Source organism: Dryas octopetala, chromosome 1, assembly GCF_963921425.1.
Source record: "Dryas octopetala chromosome 1, drDryOcto1.1, whole genome shotgun sequence".
NCBI classification, from domain to species: Eukaryota; Viridiplantae; Streptophyta; class Magnoliopsida; order Rosales; family Rosaceae; genus Dryas; species Dryas octopetala.
Genome location: NC_141366.1, coordinates 32,977,942 through 32,999,922, shown reverse-complemented (window position 1 = coordinate 32,999,922; position 21,981 = coordinate 32,977,942). Strand labels below are relative to the sequence as shown.

At 38.1% G+C, this 21,981-nt stretch overlaps 3 protein-coding genes across 3 annotated transcripts; all 3 read left to right on the top strand.

Moving 5' to 3' along the window:
• The first annotated feature begins 1,788 nt into the window (after positions 1–1,788).
• LOC147299910 (uncharacterized) lies at positions 1,789–2,919 on the top strand. The gene is made up of 3 exons (XM_086232726.1): positions 1,789–1,933; positions 2,018–2,202; positions 2,545–2,919. The coding sequence occupies exons 1-3, from the start codon at positions 1,789–1,791 to the stop codon at positions 2,917–2,919; spliced, it is 705 nt and encodes a 234-aa protein (XP_086088852.1).
• A 6,463-nt stretch (positions 2,920–9,382) lies between these two features.
• Positions 9,383–13,699, top strand: LOC147299909 (apyrase 2-like). Its single transcript, XM_086237672.1, has 6 exons — positions 9,383–10,275; positions 10,369–10,574; positions 10,754–10,845; positions 12,591–12,808; positions 12,919–13,108; positions 13,196–13,699. The coding sequence occupies exons 1-6, from the start codon at positions 9,679–9,681 to the stop codon at positions 13,309–13,311; spliced, it is 1,419 nt and encodes a 472-aa protein (XP_086093798.1). The 5' UTR covers positions 9,383–9,678; the 3' UTR covers positions 13,312–13,699.
• A 1,236-nt stretch (positions 13,700–14,935) lies between these two features.
• LOC147299908 (Tetratricopeptide repeat (TPR)-like superfamily protein) lies at positions 14,936–20,519 on the top strand. Its single transcript, XM_086237660.1, has 2 exons — positions 14,936–17,032; positions 19,667–20,519. Exon 1 carries the CDS (start codon positions 15,159–15,161, stop codon positions 16,947–16,949), a length of 1,791 nt encoding a protein of 596 aa, XP_086093786.1. The 5' UTR covers positions 14,936–15,158; the 3' UTR covers positions 16,950–17,032; positions 19,667–20,519.
• Positions 20,520–21,981: the final 1,462 nt, after the last annotated feature.

Sequence of the window (21,981 nt, the reverse complement as noted above, 5' to 3'; positions counted from 1 at the left end):
GTGAAGGCTTGGCTAGAGAAGTCTCCCGACAGTTGTCTTGGTGCAAATATAAGAAAAAATGTGCTTTGGAGTGACATTTACGCAATCTTCAAGCGTAACTTGGGGGGTGAAACCGTGCGTTCGATTGGCGGCGCTAAATCACGATGGGTTGATATAGCACGGGATTGCACCAAGTTTTATGCTTCGTTGATGGAGGCGGAGCGAATGCGCGGAAGCGGTGCAAATGATGCCAACGTGGTAAGTTTTTATTTATTTATTATTGGTATGATATTTAATTTTATGATTGTTTATTTATTAAGGAAATTTATTTAATTTTACGATTGTTTATATATCAAGACAATTTATTTAATTTGAAGATTGTTTATTTATCAAGAAAATTTTATTTAATTTTACGATAATTTATTTATCAAGACAATTTATTTAATTTGAAGATTGCTTATTTATCAAGACAATTTTATTTAATTTTACGATTGTTTATTTATCAAGGCAATTTATTTAATTTTATTGTTGTAGTTTGCGAACACACTTGGGAGTTTTGAAGGCAAGACTGGATCCAAGTTTGGTTTCTTACATGTTTGGGACCTATTAAAAGAAAGTGCAAAGTATGCCGCGGCAAATACCCCGGCCCAGTTGAGTGAACCAGAGACTCTCGCCTCTGACGATTTCGACATTCCCGAGAGTGACAATAATGTATGTCCAACCATTCAAATTAGTGATGACGAACACCCACCACCATTTCAACCAATCGGTCCCTCGCGGCCAAGGCCACCAGGAAAAAACCATTCAAAGCGGGCCAAGGCCACTGAGCCCGTCCAAGCTCAAATGGTTGAGGAAGTGCATAATTTTAATGAAAATGTAAGAATAGCTATACAAATGAGAATTAACAGAGAGGCTGCAAAGAGTGAAAGAGAAGCGGCAAAGGAAGCAAGAGAGAGGATAAGGATCGCAAGGCAGCTAGAATGGGAGGAACAAAATATTTTGGGTCAAGACCTTTCCAGGATGAATGAGGCCCAACGGATGTATTGGGAGCAAAAACAAGCTGAAGTCATAGCAATGAGGCAGATGCGCACTAACCAAAGCTCGGAGTACACTCCATCTGGATACTACCCAGATCTTTCTAACCTCAATCAGTCAAATCCGGGGTACCCCCTAACAATTAGAATTCGACTTTGAATTATGTTTGATCGTTAATGTTATGTGTCGACTTAGGATTATGTTTGCATTTTAAGTATCCATGAACTAGGTTTGTATTTCACGTATTTCAAGTTTGAATTTCTTGTTATATATATGGCATGTTTGAGTTGGTCACCCAACATTGTATTCCCTCTATTATTGCATAAGATGAATGATAAGACAATTGATAAGACGAATGCATGATACCAATTGCCCTGACGATTGATAAGACAAATGTATACTACCTTTATTCATACAACAATTGATGGGACGAATGCATGATACCATGACGTTTGCATATGACAAGACTACACCATCATGCGGCTTATTTATAAATACTACTATATTTACCAAGTTCCATTCACTCTATTTTCAGGATAATATCTCTATCCATTAACACAAAGATGAATCCTTTGTATGTGCATTCATCCTCCTCCTCATCTTCGAACTCTGATAGTTCATGGGATAGGGAAGAGGATAAGAGAGAGAGAGAGGGTGGGGCAATTGATCATGTCCATGGGTCATAATGTCGTCGCCGGACGTCCAAGACATGGTGGTACGTCTTCACATCGTCGTTACACACACCGAAATAGGGAAGATGCGTACAAACGTCTCATGGAGGCCTACTTCATTCCAGCACCAATCGAGGACACCGTGACGTTTCGAAGGCGATACTGCATGCACCAACCCTTATTCAATAGGATTCCCGAAGATGTTTGCAGCCATGATGAATATTTTCAAGCAAGACCTGACGCCCTCGGTAAAGTGGGTTGAACGCCTCATCAAAAGATTACTGCGGCTCTGCGAGTGATGACATATGGCATGTTGTTTGATTTGGTCTCAGAGATGCTGACCGTTAGCCAATCCACCATACGACAATCATTTTCGAAATTCATAAGAGCCATCTCAGATATCTACGGGGCCGAGTATCTTCGAAGGCCTACTGCTACTGATATGAGAAAACTTTTACGGAAAGGGAGTCAAAGAAGATTTTCAGGTATGATTGGTAGCTTGGATTGCATGCATTGGGTATGGCAAAATTGCCCTATGGCCGAGCAAGCTCATTATTGTGGGCATTATCATGTCCCTACTATTATACTTGAAGCCGTTGCATCGTATGACACGTGGATATGACATGCAAATTTTGGTATACCTGGGTCGAATAATGACATCACCGTGCTGGACTGTTCCCATCTCTTTGATGAGGTGATTTCCGATCGGAACCACAGAGTGAGATTCATTATAAATAGGGTAGATTACACACTCCCATACTATCTTGCCGACGGGATCTACCCTCAATGGTCAACTCTTATTACTTCATTGCACAGTCCTATTCTTCCCCACCATAAGTTATTTGCCGCTCAACAATAGGGATACCGAAAGGATGTGGAAAGGGCATTTGGGATTCTAAAAGCCCGGTGGCAGATAATAAAACTCCCTGCTCGTTATTGGCTTCCGATTGACCTAGGGTATATCATGAAGGCATGCATAATATTACACAATATGATCGTGGAGGATGAGCGCCCTGGGGATGACTGTACAGATGACCCAATAGACCTAGAAGTGAGCACTAGAAGGGCAGAACAAGAATATGAAGGTGTATGCAAGGCGTCGGTGAGAGCTCCAAGCAAAGCGTCGGTGAGAGCTCCAAGCAAAGCGTCGGTGAGAGCTCCAAACAACAGTGCGATCAAAGCTTGTGTAAGTGCCTTCCTAACTGTGCTGCACCATTGTGCGATTATTGTTTAATGATGGAGCGTGCAAAAGAACCAGATAGGAGGTTCTGCAAGTGTTCGGATGATATTTTGGTCCCTTTGTGTGAATTTTGCATGAGATTGGAGCTCAAGGATTTGGCCAATCACCCAAATCTTCGCCACCAATGGTTGAACCACCTGCCAGAGCCCAAACCACCAGTGCCATGCACCTGCGGGAAAAACCCTCCCGTTCAGCCATGTGACGAGTGTGAAACCGAACAGAAGATCTCAAATTGGTATAATTACGTGGGTGTCAATTCTTCGTCATCGGACTCTGAATAAGAACTTCGCTTCATTTTCTATTATATTGAATGCAGTTGTTGTTGTTGTTTTTTCTTTTAATTATCATGTTGTTCTTGTTGTTTATGGTTGTTGAAGTTGCGATGTTGTACGGTTTATGTTGTCTAATTTATGAAGTTTCCTTATTTTAAATATATTCAATATTGACCTTATTTTAAAAATCTCATTAAAATAAGACCAATGATATAATTTTTATAATTATTTGAGTTTTAAATTATAAATTAAACATTACTCATTAAAATAAGACCAATGATATAATTTTTATAATTATTTCAGTTTTAAATTATAAATTAAATATTACTTAATCAATATTAGCCATATTTTAAATATGTATAAAATACTGTTACCCAAAATGGGTCACAGCACCATTACTGTGAGAAATGGGTAACGTCACTATTTGTGACCCAAAATGGGTTTTGGGTAACAAAATTTGGATATTCCCATTGTGGAAGGCCTAATGGTGCTGTGATCCATTTTATGTCACAGTGTTTTATACCTATTTAAAATATGGCTAATATTGATTAAGTGATGTTTAATTTATAATTTAAAACTCAAATAATTATAAAAATTATACCATTGGTCTTATTTTAATGTGATCTTTAAAATAAGGTCAATATTGAATATATTTAAAATAAGGAAATTTCATAAATTAGATAACATAAGCCGTACAACATCGGGACTTCAACAACCATTAACAACAAAGACAACACGATGATTTAAAGAAAAAACAACAACAACTGCATTCGACATGACAGAAAATGAAGCGAACTTCTTATTTAGAGTCTGATGACGAAGAATTGACACCCACGTAATTATACCAATCTAAGATCTTCTGTTCGGTTTCACACTCGTCACATGGTTGAACCAAATGGTTCTTCCCGCAGGTGCATGGCACGAGTGGTTTGAGCTCTGGCAGGTGGTTCAACCATTGGTGGCAAAGATTTGGGTGATTGGCCAGATCCTTGAGCTCCAATCTCATGCAAAATTCATACAAAGGGACCAAAATATCATCCGAACACTTGCAGAACCTCCTATCTGGTTCTTTTGCACGCTCCATCATTAAACAATAATCGCACAATGGTGCAGCACAGTTAGGAAGGCACTTACACAAGCTTTGATCGCACTGTTGTTTGGAGCTCTCACCGACGCTTTGCTTGGAGCTCTCACCGACGCCTTGCTTGGAGGAGGAAGTCATTTCTAAACGATAGTTATGTGGATGTGTTGGCCTACTAGTTAAACTTTGGTATTTATAGGGAAAAAAGCATGATAACTTGCCCATTAGATTCCCTGATGGATTCACAGATACTCGAATCTCACATATGAAGCAATAGTGTTGTGCATGAGATGGAGTGTGGAATCAGTGTATGGTCTTGTCATTGGTTGAGTGAATTATTTTGCAAGCATGTGATGGTTGTATCATGTCAAGTCAGCTAAGAGAAATCAATGCCTTTATTTCATTTCACAAACTGCAACCGACAAACACAAACACACTTAAACGGCAAACGCAAAGACAAGAAACAAACTTTGAAGATAAACAACGAAGATTAACCTAACATACGAAGATAAACCCTACATACGATAATGAGAACAACATTGATGGACCATGATTCTGATTTCAATGTGTTGGTGCAAGTGGTGGGTTCCTTTCTCGGATCCATATGTGCTCAATCAAATTGGTTTTTAGGGATTCGTTGACATTTTGGGCCCTAAGCAAAGTCCGACGAGCATTCATCTCAGGTAATGATGATGGAGCAGCACCGGTCAGACATGGTTCTACACCTTCGTATTTAGCTTCTGCCCTTCTAGTGCCCATTTCTGGGTCTATTGGGTCATCCGTACAGTCATCCTCAGGGTGCTCATCCTCCACAATGATATTGTGCAATTATGCACGCTTTCATGATATACCCAAGCTCAATCAGACGCTAATAACAAGCAGGTCGTTTTATAATTTGCAACCGGGCTTTTAGAATCCCAAACGCTCTCTCCTCCACTATCGCCTGCGGAAAGTCACGGTGTCCTCGATTGGCGAGGGGATGAAGTAGTTGTCCATGAGACGTTCGTGGGCGGCTACTCTATTCCGGTGTGTGTACCAGCGACTTGAAGACGTACCGCCATGCCTTGGACATTCGGCGACGACGGTATGACCCATTGACATGATCAACTGCCCCACCATCTCCCTTCCATCCTCTTCCTTATCCCATTCAGCATCAGAGTCCGAAGACGAGGAGGATGATGAATACACGTACAAATGATTCATCTTAGTGTTTATGGAATAAGAAATGATCCTGAAAAGAGATTGAGTGTAACATGATAAATATAGTGGTATTTAGAATGAAACCATACACATTTGAGATAAGGATTGAATGATCCACATTCATTTGCTTTATGATGGTGTAGTCATTTCATGCACTTTGATTGAGTAGTCGTGTTCAACAATAGGCATGTTCTACAGTAATGGTAGCATGCATTAGTATTATCTACTGTAGCATGCATGCATTCATTGGAGTTGTACCGCAATAAGTGAGAATCCAATACTGGGTGGAAATGCAATCAAGATTAAGAATACAATTAAAGAACAAACATGACTTAAAACAAGATTAACATTCAAAATAAAAAACACAATTAAAGAGCAAACATAACACAAGGTCTCATTCTAATTGTTAGGCGGGTACCCCTGGTTTGACTGATTGAGGTTGGAAAGATCCGGGTAGTATCCAAAAAGAGTGTACTCCGAACTGTGGTTAGCGCCCATTTGCCTCCTTTCAATGACTTCAGCCATCTTTTGCTCCCAATACATCTGTTGCCCCTCATTCATCTTGGAGAGGTCTTGGCCCATAATATTTTGTTCTTCTCATTCTAGTTGCCTCTCGATCCTCACCCTCTTTCTTGCTTCCTTTGCGGCATCTCTTTCACTTTTTGCACGCTGCCTGTCAAGCCTCATTTGTATGAAAATCCTTGAATTTTCATTATAATGATCAACTGCCTCAACCATATGAGTTTGGACGAGTTCAGCTGCCTTGGCCCGTTTTGCATGGTTTCTCCCTGATGGCCTTGGCCGTAATAGACCTATTGGTTGGAATGGTGGTGGGTTTTCGTCCTCGCCAAGTGTTATATTGGATCGGCATTGTCGGGTTCATCATCAGCGAGAGTGTTGGCATAGTCAGTGGTGAGGGTGTCTAGATCACTAAATCGGACAGGAGCATGAGCCGCAGCGTACTTTGCACTTTCTTTTATTTGTTCCCAAATGTGCACCCATGGAAAATTGAATCCAATCTTGTTCCAAAAGCCTTCAAGTGCTTGCATAAACTATAATAATAAAATAATAATACAAATATATAAATATGCTTGATAAAAAAATAATAACAATAATAATACAATTTTATAAATGTGCTTCATAAATAAACAAAAATAATAATAATCATACACCCAAGGAGTAAAATTTCGGTTTCGAGGAAATTTTCAAAGGAAATTTCGATGGAAATTTTCGTGGAAATTTTTATCGAAATTTCGATTTCGACAAAATTAGACAAAAACGACAAAAATTGCTATCAAAATACGGAAATTTTGAATGAAACTTGACCATATGTTTATTTAACATATTATCTACTACATTGATAAAAAAATATTGAAGAAACCAAATTATATAATAAATTTCATGTGATATAAGATAAATATAATGCGCGCTAGAAGCAAATATTGTTAAATGAAATTAGTATATTCTATATTATCTATGCACTAAACTTTATATACTCTATATTATTTATGATATGATATAAGATATTAGAGTTTAGGCCTTTTAGGGTATTTTTAATTATTTTTTATATAAAAATATATTATAGTTTATGGTTTAAAAACAACTAAGTGAAACCCCAAAAGAGCCAAACCAAACCTCAAACAAAACCCCAAACTCTTTTTTTTTTCTTTCCAATTGCTCAAAGGCATCAAACCCCAATCAACCCAAAAGCCTTTTTTTTTTTCCTTTCCTTTTCCTTTCTTTTTTTTTCTTTTTTTTTTTTTCCTTTCTTTTTTTTTTCTTTTTTTTTTCCTTCCTTTTCTTTTTTTTTTCTTTCCTTTTTTTTCTTTTCTTTCTTTTCTTTCCTTCCTTTTCTTTTTTCTTCTTTCCTTTCTTTCCTTCCTTTCTTCCTTGCTCGTGACTTCTTCCTCCTTGCAATGACTTTCTTCCTCTTCCCTCATTTCTTTCTCCCTGCGCATAGTCTTCTCTCCTCCCTCTCCCTCCATGATTTCTTCCTTCCTTCTTCCTCCTCTCCCTCCTCTCCCTCCCTGATATCCTCTCCTTCCCCGATCTCTTCTCTTTCTTCTCTTTCTTCTCTCTCCTCCCTCCTCAATCACCCTCCGATCTGCCGCCTCCGACGACCTTTGGCGACGAGGCCAGCTCGCCTTTCCTCCCCTCTCTCCCTCTGGTGTTTGCTGCTGGAATGTTAGACTGACTTAGTGAAGATTGGGTTTGTGGCTTCGACACTAGTTGCAGCGAAATTTGGAGAAATTTTACAAAAAACACACTGCTCTATAATCGAAATTTCGGGTGTATAATCGAAATTTTGGGCGAAATTACCGAAATTTCGCCAAAATTTTTACGAAAAATAAGGGATATATGATAAAATTTCGGTATCCCAAAAAAATGAAAATTTCGCCGAAATTTTCGAAATTTCATTCCTTGCATACACCTATATAAATATGCTTGATAAATAAGCAAAACAAAAAATAATCATACACCTATATCAATTTGCTTGATAAATAAAGAAAACAAAAAATAATAATACCATTATATAAATATACTTGATAATTTGATAAAATAAAAAATAATCATACAAATATATAAATAAATAAAAACTTACCACATTGGCATCATTTGCACCGTTTGCGCGCATTCGCTTGACCTCCAATAGGCAAGCATAAAAGTTGTTGCAATCACGCGCAATATCTTTGAATTGTGTTTTAACGCTGCCAACCTTACGAATGGTTTCACCCCCTATGTTACGTTTGAAAATTTGATAAATTTGTTCCCAAAGCATGTCAGCTCTTGCCTGGGCACCAAAACAACCGTCAGGAGACCTCTCTAGGTATGCCATCACTAGTGCTTCTTCATCTTTAGCTACCCCCCAGGCATTTCCTCTAGGAGCCATGATAAAAAAAATTATTTTTTGAAGCAAATTTGGTAAACAAAGGTTGTAGTTTGTGATGAAAATCTATGGGTGTTGTATGGTATATATAGACCCATTTGAGAATATAGCTGTTGGAGGATTTGGGGAATTTTTAAACATATTTCTGAAATTTTTTAAAAAAATTTAGGTGTTATTTTTATTTTTAAATGATTTTTACATTATTTGTTTAAAAAAATTAAGTGTAGTGCGATTTGGACCGTTGATTATTAACGGTCCATAGTCTAGCCCATTTATTTCAAAATGGGTTTAAAAAAAAAAAAAAAAAGACTCAACGGGCAATTAATCCCAGCCGCACATCACCAACGGTCAAACAATCCAAGCCGTAGGTGATGTACACGCTGTACAAATTGGCGTGGAACAAATGCAGGGGACAACCATTGTTGTTGCGTCAGTCCCTCTCTCTCTCATCTGCTCTACTGGATCACATCGGGGGCCAGCTTCAATTTGGGTCACGATGTGACCTTGAAGTGGGTTTTACTTTGGGTTACACTACAATTTGGCTCTTTTCCCGACCCATAGTGAGTGGGTGTGAGCCAATTGTGAGCCATTTTGGGTTTTTGGGTTACATTTGCCCGTGCATAGTAGAAAGCCTAAGAAATATGATTGTAATTTTGTATTAACTTAAATTAAAATGAAACCAAACTAAATGACAAAAAATGTAATTTATCTTGGGTTGAAAATTTGAAATAGAAACGGCCATAATAAATCCGTAATTAAATGAAATCCATCAGTCACTAAAAGGGTGGACCGGACCCCATATGAGTATTGGGAACTTTACGGGAAATATAAGAAATGTGTGGCTTGTTGTACAATTTCGATGAATTTCTTGTTTTTATTTTTTTTGTGTGTACTTTACACAAAGTTTTTTTCTTTTATTTTTTTGAATAAAAATAAAAATAAAAAAATATTTATTTATTTTTTTAAAATACATATAAAAATGTAGGCCTCAGCGTCAGCCTGAGAGGCTAATGTTGATTGATCCCAAGCCAAGCTTTGCTCTGATTGTGTGCAGTGTGCAGTGCAGTGGTGTGGTAGTTTGGGCAGCAAAAGAGAAGGAGGCATTTGGGGTTGGGATTGTTGATTTGAACTTTTGAAGAGAGTGGGAGTGGGATTGTTGATCCCAGCAGTTAGAACCAAATCTGGAGCCGGCAGTCGTCAACGGCCAGATCCGATACAGATCGCCTTCGTCGGCCGAACTGCTGGAGGCCCAGAATCTGAATTCCCCACCGTCCGATCCCCACCACGACTCGCTCTCCTCCTCCTCCGACAAGATGCTGAAGCGCCCCGGGAGGGCAGGACTCGGAGGTGGGACCCAGTACGACTCCGTCTCCGATAAGATGTACAAGTACAGGAGCGTCATGCTCGTCATTTCGGTCCCTCTGCTGCTGCTAACAATGGTCCTCTACGTCATGCCCGGGCCCATCTCGACGACCACGAGCAGTCTCAACCACCACCGCAAGCTACCTCCCAAGACCTCCTATGCTGTGATCTTCGACGCCGGTAGCTCCGGCAGCCGCGTCCACGTCTTCTGCTTCGACCAAAACCTGGAGCTCCTTCCCATCGGCAAAGATCTCGAGCTTTTCATTCCGACCAAGCCTGGATTGAGTGCCTACCCCAAGGACCCTCGTAGTGCGGCCGAGTCCCTCACCGGCCTCCTCGACTCGGCCGAAAGCGCCGTCCCCAAAGAGCTGCGTGCCTTCACTCCCGTCCGCGTTGGGGCAACTGCTGGCTTGAGGGCGTTGGGGGGCGATGCCTCCGACCGCATTCTGCAAGCGGTTAGGGATCTGCTCAAAGATAGAAGCACCCTCAGCTCCAGCCCCGATGCCGTTACGGTTATTGATGGAACTCAAGAGGGTTCCTTCCAGTGGGTACGCTATGCGCGCTCTCTCTGTTTCTTTATGGTATTTGTGGTTGGTAGACAATTTTAGTGTTGCAATTCTTATTCGGGACTTGTTTTTCAGGTCACAATAAACTATCTACTAGGAAATTTGGGGAAGAAATATTCAGATACTGTTGGGGTAGTTGATCTTGGGGGTGGATCTGTTCAAATGGCTTATGCTATCTCAGAGGAGGATGCTGCAAAGGCACCAAGAAAATCCCAAGGAGAGGATATATACGTAAGGGAAATGTCTCTCAAAGGAACAAAATATAACCTCTATGTTCACAGGTTTTCCTCTTTCTTTCCGCTTAAGTCATTGATGTCTGTGATTTATTTTTCGTCTTTTATTGTGCCTTTGTCACATAACATTATATTTAATTGCATTCATTTATTTCCTTGACTTCATTGTAATCTTCACATCACATAATCATTATAGATTAATAATGCTTTCTGTATTTTTAATACAGTTACTTGCATTATGGGTTACTAGCAGCTCGAGCAGAGATTTTAAAGGTTTCTGACGATTCTGGCAATCCCTGCATCTTATCTGGATACGATGGTATGTTGAGTTGCCATTTCCATATTAACAACCTTTTTATTTGTTTTTGTTTTTTAAATCCCAAATTCTTTTTTTTTTTTATCTGTTTAGCTAAACCATCTTGCATTATAATACTTTTTTCTTTAAACTTTTTGGTGCTGCATACAATGCTTCTTTGCAGTGGCAGACCTAGGATTTTATCTTTATGGGGGCAAACTTAAACTATAATTAGACTGAAAAAATATGAGAAATTAACAACATTTGTTGAACTAAAAGTATAGAAATAGAAACAAGAAGCTAAGAAGAATGAGCTGCTAAGTGATTCCTTTTTTTTTTGTTGGAGTAATGGAGGTTTGAAGTATGAAAGAGGAATTGGAGCCCTAGGAGCAAACTCTCTTTTGGGCCATGATAGGTAGAACCATTGATGGAAATAGAAACTTAGAGAGCTGAATTGAACCATTAGAGTAATTGTGAAATTGCACAATGTTTTTATTCCCTTCTTTTTTTTGGTTACCAACGAAAAAAAGCTAAGGAAATTTAAGTGAAAGTTTGATGATTTGAGGCAGTTCAATTAGCCAAATACTCACCTCGTATGATAACCGAGAGTTTTTGTTTGTGAAGGCTCAACAAGAAGAATATATAAAAAAAGGATTTAATTGTACAACGATCTTTAACTATTTCCCGTGTCTCACTTGGATCCAAATTAATTTGTCAAAAAATAATTCTTGAACTTCAACTTGAGTTGCAATGCAACGCATATCGCCAAATTCGTTTAGTTTCCTGTCAATAATTGGTATGTGCCAATTACATGACCACATTTTTCAGTGGTATAATGGTAAATTTGAAATACTTCATCTCTCCCCTCACCTTCATCATCACGCCCTCTATCTCTTTTTGTCCCCCCACTCTCCCTCTCCTCTTTCAAAGAATAGATGTCTTCATATGAAAGAATCTTTTTTAATCTGATATCAAAACCATGGACTTTCTTTTATTTCCTAGTAAACCTTGGAATCTAAGTTTCAGATTAAATTGTAATCTTTCACATAACAGGAAAAAAAAAATCAAATTTAATGACTTGACATAGCAATGCCTCTGCTGGGCGGACTTGGTTGTAAGTGAAATTCCCAAGTGGATTTATCCTTAAAGATTTCATGTGTACATTAAAGCATATATAACACTAAGTGAAGAGATGGGCAAAACCCAAAATTCAAAACAAAGAGAAGGAATAGATGCTCATGCTTATTCATTTCTTGTCCAACTTCTCGATTTGAAATTTGGACACCATTTTGTGATGAAAATTAATTTAGGGACCAAAGTGGGACTCATGCAATAGTTTAAGGATTAGTGCTACACTTAATTATCAAAAAAATGCACAAATTGCTTTCAGTGGGGAAATTGCCCCCACTGGGGTTTTTGGGAGTACCAACCGACATATTCTACAACTTTGTATACTGTAGACTGAAGAGAAATTCTATTTATCTCAATTTTTTTCTGTTCTTATGTTGCACATGATATGCACACCACATCATTGCATTAAAAAAATTACATTGTAGAACCCAATGTGAAGATGCCACCTTGTTGACAAAATAATTGGGTTGCATAGCATTGTACGTATAGTAAAAGCATTCTATATATTAAATGATTGCAAAATCATTACATGTCGGCAGGCAGCTCTATATTGTTTCATAATGAAGCACAGGCATCTATCTTTTTACTTTCTGTTTGTGGATTAGTGTGTAATCTATTTGGTGGGAAATTTTGTTAAGGTAAATACAATTATGGAGGTACTGAGTATACAGCATCAGCTTCTTCATCTGGATCAAGCATTGAGGGGTGTAGGAGGGTAGCTATGAAGGCACTCAAAGTAAACGAAGCAACATGTACACACATGAAATGTACATTTGGCGGGGTATGGAATGGTGGGGGAGGGGATGGACAAAGGAACCTTTTTGTTGCTTCATTTTTCTTTGACAGAGCTGCTGAGGTATTTAATCATCCTAAACTTGTACATATTTTGCTTGATGGGGATGAAAAGGTTAGGATTCATTTTAGACAACTGCATGCTTTTGCTAACTACATATTATACATATGTAGGCTGGTTTTGTTAACCCAAATGAACCTGTTGCCAAAGTTCACCCTGGGAACTTTGAGGAGGCAGCAAAGCGTGCTTGTGAAACTAAACTTGAGGATGCCAAATCCACGTATCCACACGTTGACGAGGACAATCTGCCATACTTGTGCATGGATCTTGTTTACCAATTTACATTGCTTGTAGATGGATTCGGTAGGTTTTAGTTTAGCAAGTTCACAATGACATTTCATCTAAATAAATTCTAAGCTGAATTCTAATATGCTTGTATCTCTGGTACAGGTCTAGATCCCTGGCAAGAGATCACATTGGTGAAGAAAGTTAAATATCATAACGCCTTGGTTGAAGCAGCATGGCCACTAGGCAGTGCCATAGAGGCAGTGTCCGCATTAACATGAATGCAGATCACATTTTCAGCTAAATTACTTAATGAAAAATTCAGTGGCCTTTGACTTATTGCCATCCGTGCTCTTTGAACTCCAGGGTTGGTAATGCTCAGAAGCCAACCTCAGAAATTGATAATGGATTGAATTGGGAATTGGATTTGGTCTTCTATTTTGGGAATAATGAGAAAATATAGTTTAATTTGTCTCCATTTGTAATTATTCAGACTTACCATTCTTGAGATAACAATTTGATTCAATTAGTTCTACTAGTTTTGCCGGCTTAGTAAACCAAATGGTGATACCATGTCATTCGTGTTTCTCTCCATGTAGTAGATAAGAACACAATTGCTTGCTAAAGTTTCTCATTTATATTATACCATTCAGCTCATTTATTTTTCTTTTCCTTTTGTTTGAGTTCCCAATTTGAATTGAAGTGCTTAGGAATTGGGATAAAGTGCATGAAGAGAAACAGATGTCCGTGCGGAGAAATAGGACTCATGTTAGATGCAAGAAATTGGTGTTTAATGGATTCAACCTCTCCCTGTCTTCTTTGTGGATCGTTCTAGGGCTTGGAGTGGCCAAGAGTCGAGTAGTTCTAGAGAGATTTGGGAGAGGTTTTGTATGATAGAAGTTGTGAACCCTTTCCATTGATGCGATTATTATAGGCAAAGAGAGGCAGGAGATTTTTACTTGCATGGTGATGTTTGGCTCATAGGAGGTTTGAACAGTGTCATGCACAACCACTAGAGGTGTTTGCATTTAATGGTAGGCATGCTTGGGGTATGCTTTAGGTCATATCATCACCTAAAGCAACCACCAAAGCACCATGTTAGGATGAGAGACTCTTCGATGGGGCATGCCCATACAAGATTTAGTCTCTTAGGATGGGAGGGAGATGGAGAATGTCCCATCTCTACACTGTCAGGCCAGGCTGGGCACAATCCCAAATGCACTTGAGTGAACAAGCCAAATATCATAGTCCGTTCACACTAGTGGTCACGTGGTTAAGTTTAGTACACGACCGTGCCGACCCGAGCTATCCACCGAGGGATGAACTTTGGTCAAGTAGTTGTAAGGATCTTGATTGTCAGAGAGGTCAGTCGGACCCGTGACATGTTATTCCACCTGAGGTGGGATTAATAGTAGTCAGAGTCGACTTCAAGTCTGTGTTAATACTTGTTGATGTTAAAATTCTTGGAAAGAAATTAATTAGTTAATAATAAATAATTAGGAATGTCCTTCTGCAAAAGACACTTCGATGCCAAAATGAATATTTGCTTAATCTGATTGTAAGTAGAGTTATGAATGATTGCATACTTTTTACGTTTGCTTATCTGGGCTATTTATAGGCAAACCAATCCTTGCTTCTCAAGGATCCTCCTCCACTATCACACTTCGGACTTCCCATTTTGGGCATGGGATAGTGGGTTGCATCTCCGTTCTTTGTACTTTTGGGCTTTTGGTTTGGGGTTGGTGGTGGGTTTCGTCTTGGCCCTCTTGGGCCCTGCCAAAATTTCAACTGTTGTGGTGTGCAAAGTGAATTTTGAATTTTGCATTTGCAGAAGTCACAACCTCATTAGCTTGTCTTAACAACGGCCAGAGTGAGACAGGAGTCTCTACCGTGTTTGATTGCAGAGTATGAAGTTTGAATGAATAAAAGAAAGGAGGGCGAAATCATTCAGAATTTGAGACATAATGGATTAGAATTTAAGACTGCTTGCCTTTGCGCAATTTAAGGGCAGGGCAGTTGAGTGTTGAGAAAAGGTGCATCATCGAAAAGGTATCGAATTGAAGGATTATTGGTTTAGTTCTTTTCGCAAACAGTTGATAGGCTTTCTGTGCTTTGTAGAAATACGAGCATGGCAAGAAGAATAAAATCATTGTACACGATTTTGCTTAAGAAACCCACCCATATGAGCTCTGTTATACCCATTGTTGCTGCCTTTGCCTTGAAGCAAGTCCCATCCATATCAGCTCCAACTTCTCCAACGCCAACGCATTCCTTTACTCCGTTCCTCCTCCGCCTTTTTTCTTATTCTTCTTCTACACTGACGATGAAGAAGTTGAAGAAGTTGCAGAGCTCCGATGACGACGACACTGACGATGAGGATTCCATCGGAGCAGCAGCAGAATCACATGGCTTGAGACTCTCGGATTCGGATTCGGATTCAGAGGGTCTTGCCCGAGATGTAAAAAGCATTGTGGATATACTAGGTCTACGCGAATCGTGCGGCTCTGAGATGAAAAAGAAGCTGGACCAATGCGGCATAGCAGCCTCGTCGGAGCTGGTAGTGGAGGTTCTTTCTCGGGTTCGCAATGATTGGGAATCGGCATTCACCTTCTTCCTGTGGGCTGGAAATGGAAAGCAGCAGCCGGGAGGATACTCTCATTCAGTGCGTGAATACCATTCCATGATCTCCATTCTGGGCAAAATGAGAAAGTTTGACACTGCCTGGGCCTTGATTGATGAAATGCGAGGTGCGTCTCTTGTCACTCCTCACACTCTCTTGATCATGATCAGGAGATACTCTTGTGTTCATGATGTTGGCAGGGCTATCAATACTTTCTACGCTTACAAACGCTTTAACTTCCACGCTGGGATGGAAGACTTCCATGGCCTTCTCTCTGCCCTTTGCCGCTACAAGAACGTTCAAGAAGCCGAGCACTTGCTCTTCTGCAACCGAAATGTCTTCCCCTTTAACACCAAGAGCTTTAACATTATCCTCAACGGTTGGTGTAATGTCATCGTGTGTTCGCGTGAGGCCGAGAGGATTTGGAATGAGATGACCAACCGAGGTGTCCTGCACGATGCTGTCTCATATTCATGTCTCATATCCTGCTATTCAAAATCCTGCAACCTTAACAAGGTGCTCAAGCTCTTCGACCGGATGAAGAAGATGAAGATTGAGCCTGATAGGAAAGTTTACAATGCACTCATTTACGCACTTGCAAAAGGGAGGTGCTGGAAAGAAGCTATCAATCTCATGAAAACAATGCAAGACAAGGGTCTTGCTCCCAGTGTTGTCACTTATAACTCGCTCATCAAGCCTCTCTGCAAGGCCAGGAAAATTGATGAAGCTAGACACATCCTCGATGACATGTTGCAGCAAGGCCTTCATCCCACAATTCAGACTTACCATGCCTTCATCCGTATTTTAACATCTGGCGATCAAGTGTTTGAGCTCTTGGACAAGATGAAAAACACGGGTTGCCTTCCAAATACTGATACCTACTTAATGTTGATTCGAAAATTTTGTCGATGGCGCCAGCTTGATTATGTGTTCAAGTTGTTGAGTGAGATGAGTGAGAATGGAGTTAGTCCCGATCGTAGCTCATATATTGTGCTGATACATGGGCTCTTTCTGAATGGAAAGTTGGAGGAAGCCCACAAATATTATATAGAGATGAAAGAGAAACAGTATTTGCCAGAACCAAGGACAGAAGAGATGATTCAGGCATGGCTGTCTGGTAAGCAGATTTCCAGATTCCAAACGACAAGTGATGAAGATGATCAATTGGATTGTAGTCAGCCAGCCAAGAATACTAGAGCAGTAATCTCGAAGAAATCTAATCAGGAAAAAGATTTCCGTCGGCTACCTGAAACTAGGAAAGTTGTTAGAGAGCGGGGCTTTTCTTTCTGGGAGCAGTAGGTTTCAATGAAATAAGAAATCTCAACAGAGCCTGGTCATAGCTGGTCAGAAACCTTTGGCATCAAGTTTCAATGGCTTATCAGGTGCATAATGTTTCCTGTCACATTATGTACTCAATTATTTACTTTTGTTGTCACAAACAAAGAATTGAAATTTTTTTTACTTGCAAATGAACTCAAACTTTTACAATATGGGTATATATATATACAGCTGGGTGTGAGATGTTCGCACGGTGCGAAGTCCGCACCTGAATAAATTTCTATATATATATATATATATATATATCTCACCTAAAATCATAACTCATATATTGAGAACAACCTCAATCATAAAGTTTTAAGTAATTTGGGTGGCACAATGATACACTACCATGCATAAACCTGAACTTTATCATAAGCCTACAACCATAACACAGAAATAAGTTGTCCTGAAAACCTGCAACTAATACTCACTCCTTAAACATTCCATTTCAAAAGGCCATCCCTAAATGCCACGCTACTTTACAAGCCAAATGGCTTTTCCCCACCTAGTGGGGTCTTATGGTTTCTAGATGACCTAAACCCAGCCCGCCATGTGACAAACTTTAGCCAGCAATACCAATACAGCAATGCATCCTATATGAACTACAGCCCAGCTCTTAATTATGCATTCATATGAATTTTTTGTTTCAATCTTAACATATTCTGTTCAAACCTATAATTTTATAAGCCTCCACTGCTAAGTTTATAAACCATGTTCGTTGGTGCGCACCTAATCGAATATATGTATATATATATATATAATTTTTCTCAAGACAGGGTTTTTTTTTGGTTTTTTGTCATTTTTTATTCCATACTTGACATGGTTCAATATATGCTAGGTATATATATATATATATATATATATAATATTATCTATCATTAAGCAATGCACAGACTTAAGAATTTAAATTAACCCATAACTGAGACACCATGGACTGAAGTTGTATAAAGTATATAGCCCAACCTCATTTTAAAAGCCCTTTTATGGAGCTTGACATAACGCAACCCATGCAAGCCCAATTGATCAGCCTTGAGAATAGAACTTCATTAGAAATCCCATACTTCTGCATAATTTTCACATGGCAACTTAGCCTCTTACATTGGGATCCAAAAAAGAAAAAAAAGTGTCTGCATATATCATACTCCCCTCCTCATTTTTGTCTGGAAGTTTGAATAGAGGAGAAAAAAATCAGATTGGTAGCCTCCAAAACCATAACTGTACAGAAAGAATTCTTTATCCAAATATATGTTAAATTAGTTGTCTTTCATTACCTTGTTTCTCTGGTAAATTTCAACTTTGAAAGTGCATGTGGGAGGTCTAGGATAGGATTTGAGTTGGAAAAAGATTGGAGGTTGTGGAAAAATACTTAAGAGGCAAGAGTTTGAGGTAGGTCAATAAAATTTCATGTTGGATTTTGTGTTTTTAAAACTGAGAGGCAGGTTCTTGTGTTTTAGATCTGTTTTCATAATTTTACAATCGGTAGCTGCAACATTCAAATTTTTATACAAAGTTTGAACTTTGAAGTGCATGCATGTAATGTGAATGATAGCGGGTCGTTTCCAATTTTTATGTGGCTTAGACGGAGTTTTCAATTGGGTCTTTAATTTCAATTTGACAGGATAAGTTTTTCCATTGAATGCTTTCTTGTTGAGTTTCGTTTTTTTTTTTTGGTCACTTTCCTTGTTGGGTTTCGTTGAGTATTCAATTTTTAGTGAAACTTTGAAGTTATGTGCAAGCTCTTGGAAATTTCTTGACATCTGCTCCAAACCAAATTTAGTTTTATCAAAACCATATTAGATCTTCTTGAAATGACTTGAGGTTTTGGAAGGATAAAGTTTCACATGTATATTTCAATTCTGAAAATTTTATACACATTGGATCTATCTTTAAAAATGTTGAATTTTTAAAATTAAGTACATTCTGGAATTTCCTTGATAGCAGCTACAGCCAACTGCTGATTTATCAAAACTATAGTAAATCTCGGCAAAATGAAATGTGATTGTGGAGACTAAACTTGTATATACCTATATTAGTTATGAAAAATATCACAAACATTGGACAGAAATTTAGATTTTGGTGAGTTTTTGTTAAGAGACTGTTTTGCCTGAAACTGATAGACAACATGTGTGAGGCAGCTGCAGTTGCACCAAATCGAAGCTTATAGAGGAGTTGTAAAGCTGTTACTGGTTTAGTTAAGATCTGTTGAGTTTTGAGAGGATATAATGACAGTTACGGTAGTTTAGCTGTTATAGCTGAGATGGCATTCAGTTAAAAATTGCTTGGCATTATTTAAAAGCTTCTGAAGCAACATTCTATTTATTGAATTTGAATTACAGTTCAGTTTCACTCATGCATTGGTTTCTCCCTAACTGATACCTAAACCTTAAACTTTCTAACACTCTGCCGATTTTCATCTTCTTCATTTCTGTTACTGCTATTCATTTCTTTCACGGTATCAGAGCCTCAATGCCTCACACCAGATGAAATTTCTTAAATTTTCTTGTAGTTTCCATCAGTTTCTTGTACATTCAATTTCTTCATGGCTTTTCTACACTTCAGATGTTAATCTATCTTCTTTCCTAATTTCATTCCTTTGAGGTTGGGTTCAATTAATTTTATCTTTGGAAAATTCAGGTTACATAGATTCTCAGAGCTCACAATCTTCCTCCTTTTTTTTTTTTTTTTTTTTTCCGCAGAGCTCACAATCTACTTGGATATGTAGATGGTTCTTTTTCCTGCCCTAAGGAATTTTTGTGAACAGTAAAGGAGAATAGACCTCATAAATCAATCCAAGCTATGAAGCGTGTACACAAGATCAAGCATTGATCAGTGCTACACTTTCATTTACTGCTCTTTGGTATGTTGGGGATTGTGCAACATCAAGGGAGGTTTGGACACACTCTTGGATGAAGGTTTGCTTCTCTAACACGCTCAAATATTATTAAGCTTAAGACAAATTTGCAAACAATTACTCAAGGTTAAATAACATTGATCACATGCAATGAATTAGAGAGTGTTAATCAACAGAAGTAGATTGTCAACTTTCTAATCCTACAGGATGCAATTTCTCTGTATCTTGTCAAGGAATCAATTCAGTCAATAATTCTGGAAGAATTAGAAGTCAGTCTCAACAATTCAATGTGCAAAAACAGCAGAATTCTCAATTTTTTAATCCTACATAAGGCAATTTCTCTGTCTTCTCAATCTCAAATTTGTAACCGAATCCAAACCCTTGGCTGCAATGGCTGCTTCCTATAGTTGTAAGCAACCGAATCCAAACCTTTGGCACCATGTATGAAGGAGATGTAGTCATACCAAACCAACGCTTATATAGAAGTTGTAAAGCTATTAATGGTGTATTTAACCGTCAGAGTTGTTTGAGAGGTAAGAATTACAGTTTGGGTAGTTTAGCTGATATTGCGGAGATGGCATTCAGTTAACAATTGCTTTGTATTATTTAAAGGCTGCAGCGGCAATAGTCTGTTCATTGAATGAGAATTATAGTTTCACTCATGAATTGGTTTCTGTCTAGCGCTCTGCAAATATTAATCTTCATTTCTCTTACTGCTATTATTCATTTCTCTTAGAAACTAGTTGATGAACTTAATACTCATTTTGAGTCCCCTGTTTAACAAGGGTTTTGATGTTCAAATAGATTGAAGATATTCAAGATTATATTTTAGTAATATGTTTAATATACTATTTTATTGGGGTGATATGTTATTTCAGGTGGATTATTGGATATATCAACTTCTTAATTCAAATTCGTCCAATATTTGGATAGTACATTTAAACACAATTTTCTATAGATCTCTGAAGCATGTTTATTGTTTACAATCATTTTAAAGAATTTACTTGTGAAATTTTAAACAATGCCTTACATGGATTTATATTGAGCTGACATGAAATTTTAAGAACTGTTACAAGTTGATATTTGGTGAGAATGGAACGCACAAAGTAATAAATAGCAGTTTACATAATAGCAGGATTAGCAGCTCATTTTGAATTGGATAGTTGGAATTGGAATTCAGTGAAAGTTACAGATTTTCTTCAAGCAAGTGATGATAGCAGACATAACGGCTATTAATTATGGTTAGTTCCCTTTTTGATCTGATCAGATTAGCCTTCAAATCAATTATTTTATCCAACTAATAATCTTAAATGAGAAGGAAAAGACTGCCGCCATATACATGCCTGCCGCGGTCATGGATAGCCTATAAATAGAAGTGTGTGTTGATTGCATAGGGCTTTGATCAGATTAGAGTGGAAAACCTCTTACAAGTGTGTTTGGATGAAGAACTTCTAATTTCACAGAATTGCATCGTATTTAGTTATTTACAACTCCCATTTAAATTTCCATCAATTTCAAAATTCATTGTTTGGATAATTCATAACACGTGTTTAAGAATTTAAGCATCAGTAACTCAAACAACTTTCCCTAAAGAATACATGTCAAAGAGAACATAAATTCTATGATAACTGCAGGCATTGGAAGCCTTGAAGGTATTGATCGTTATATCAGCTCTAATTGATCTAACGAATAAGAAAAAAAATAATGGCTCAGCAGGTAGCAAGTTGGGTTTAGGGTATAGAATGTTAGCCGTCATAGTAGAAGGTCCAGTTGTGTAGATATAAAAGAAGGAATAAAAAAAGGTTTATACTAGTGATTCATTGTCGCAATAAAATAAAAATATCAATTGAGTATGAATATATACAGGTATCTTCCATTAAGAAATTCTTCCAATAATTTTATTAATTAAAGAAATCTCTCATGAGACACACTCCATATAATATTTTAACGATGCAAGTCATCTATTTTTTAGGTCTCTATTCAAAGATCATATCAGTAAAAAATTAGGCAAATCGGGAATTATTAATCTATCTAATTTTGATGAAATAAATAAACGAATAAAATATTTTTGATAAACACTTGAAATAATTTCCAATTTAATGAATTTTTTGTAAGGATGATTATGCAATAAAGACTTAAAAGGTAGATGGTTCCTCATTA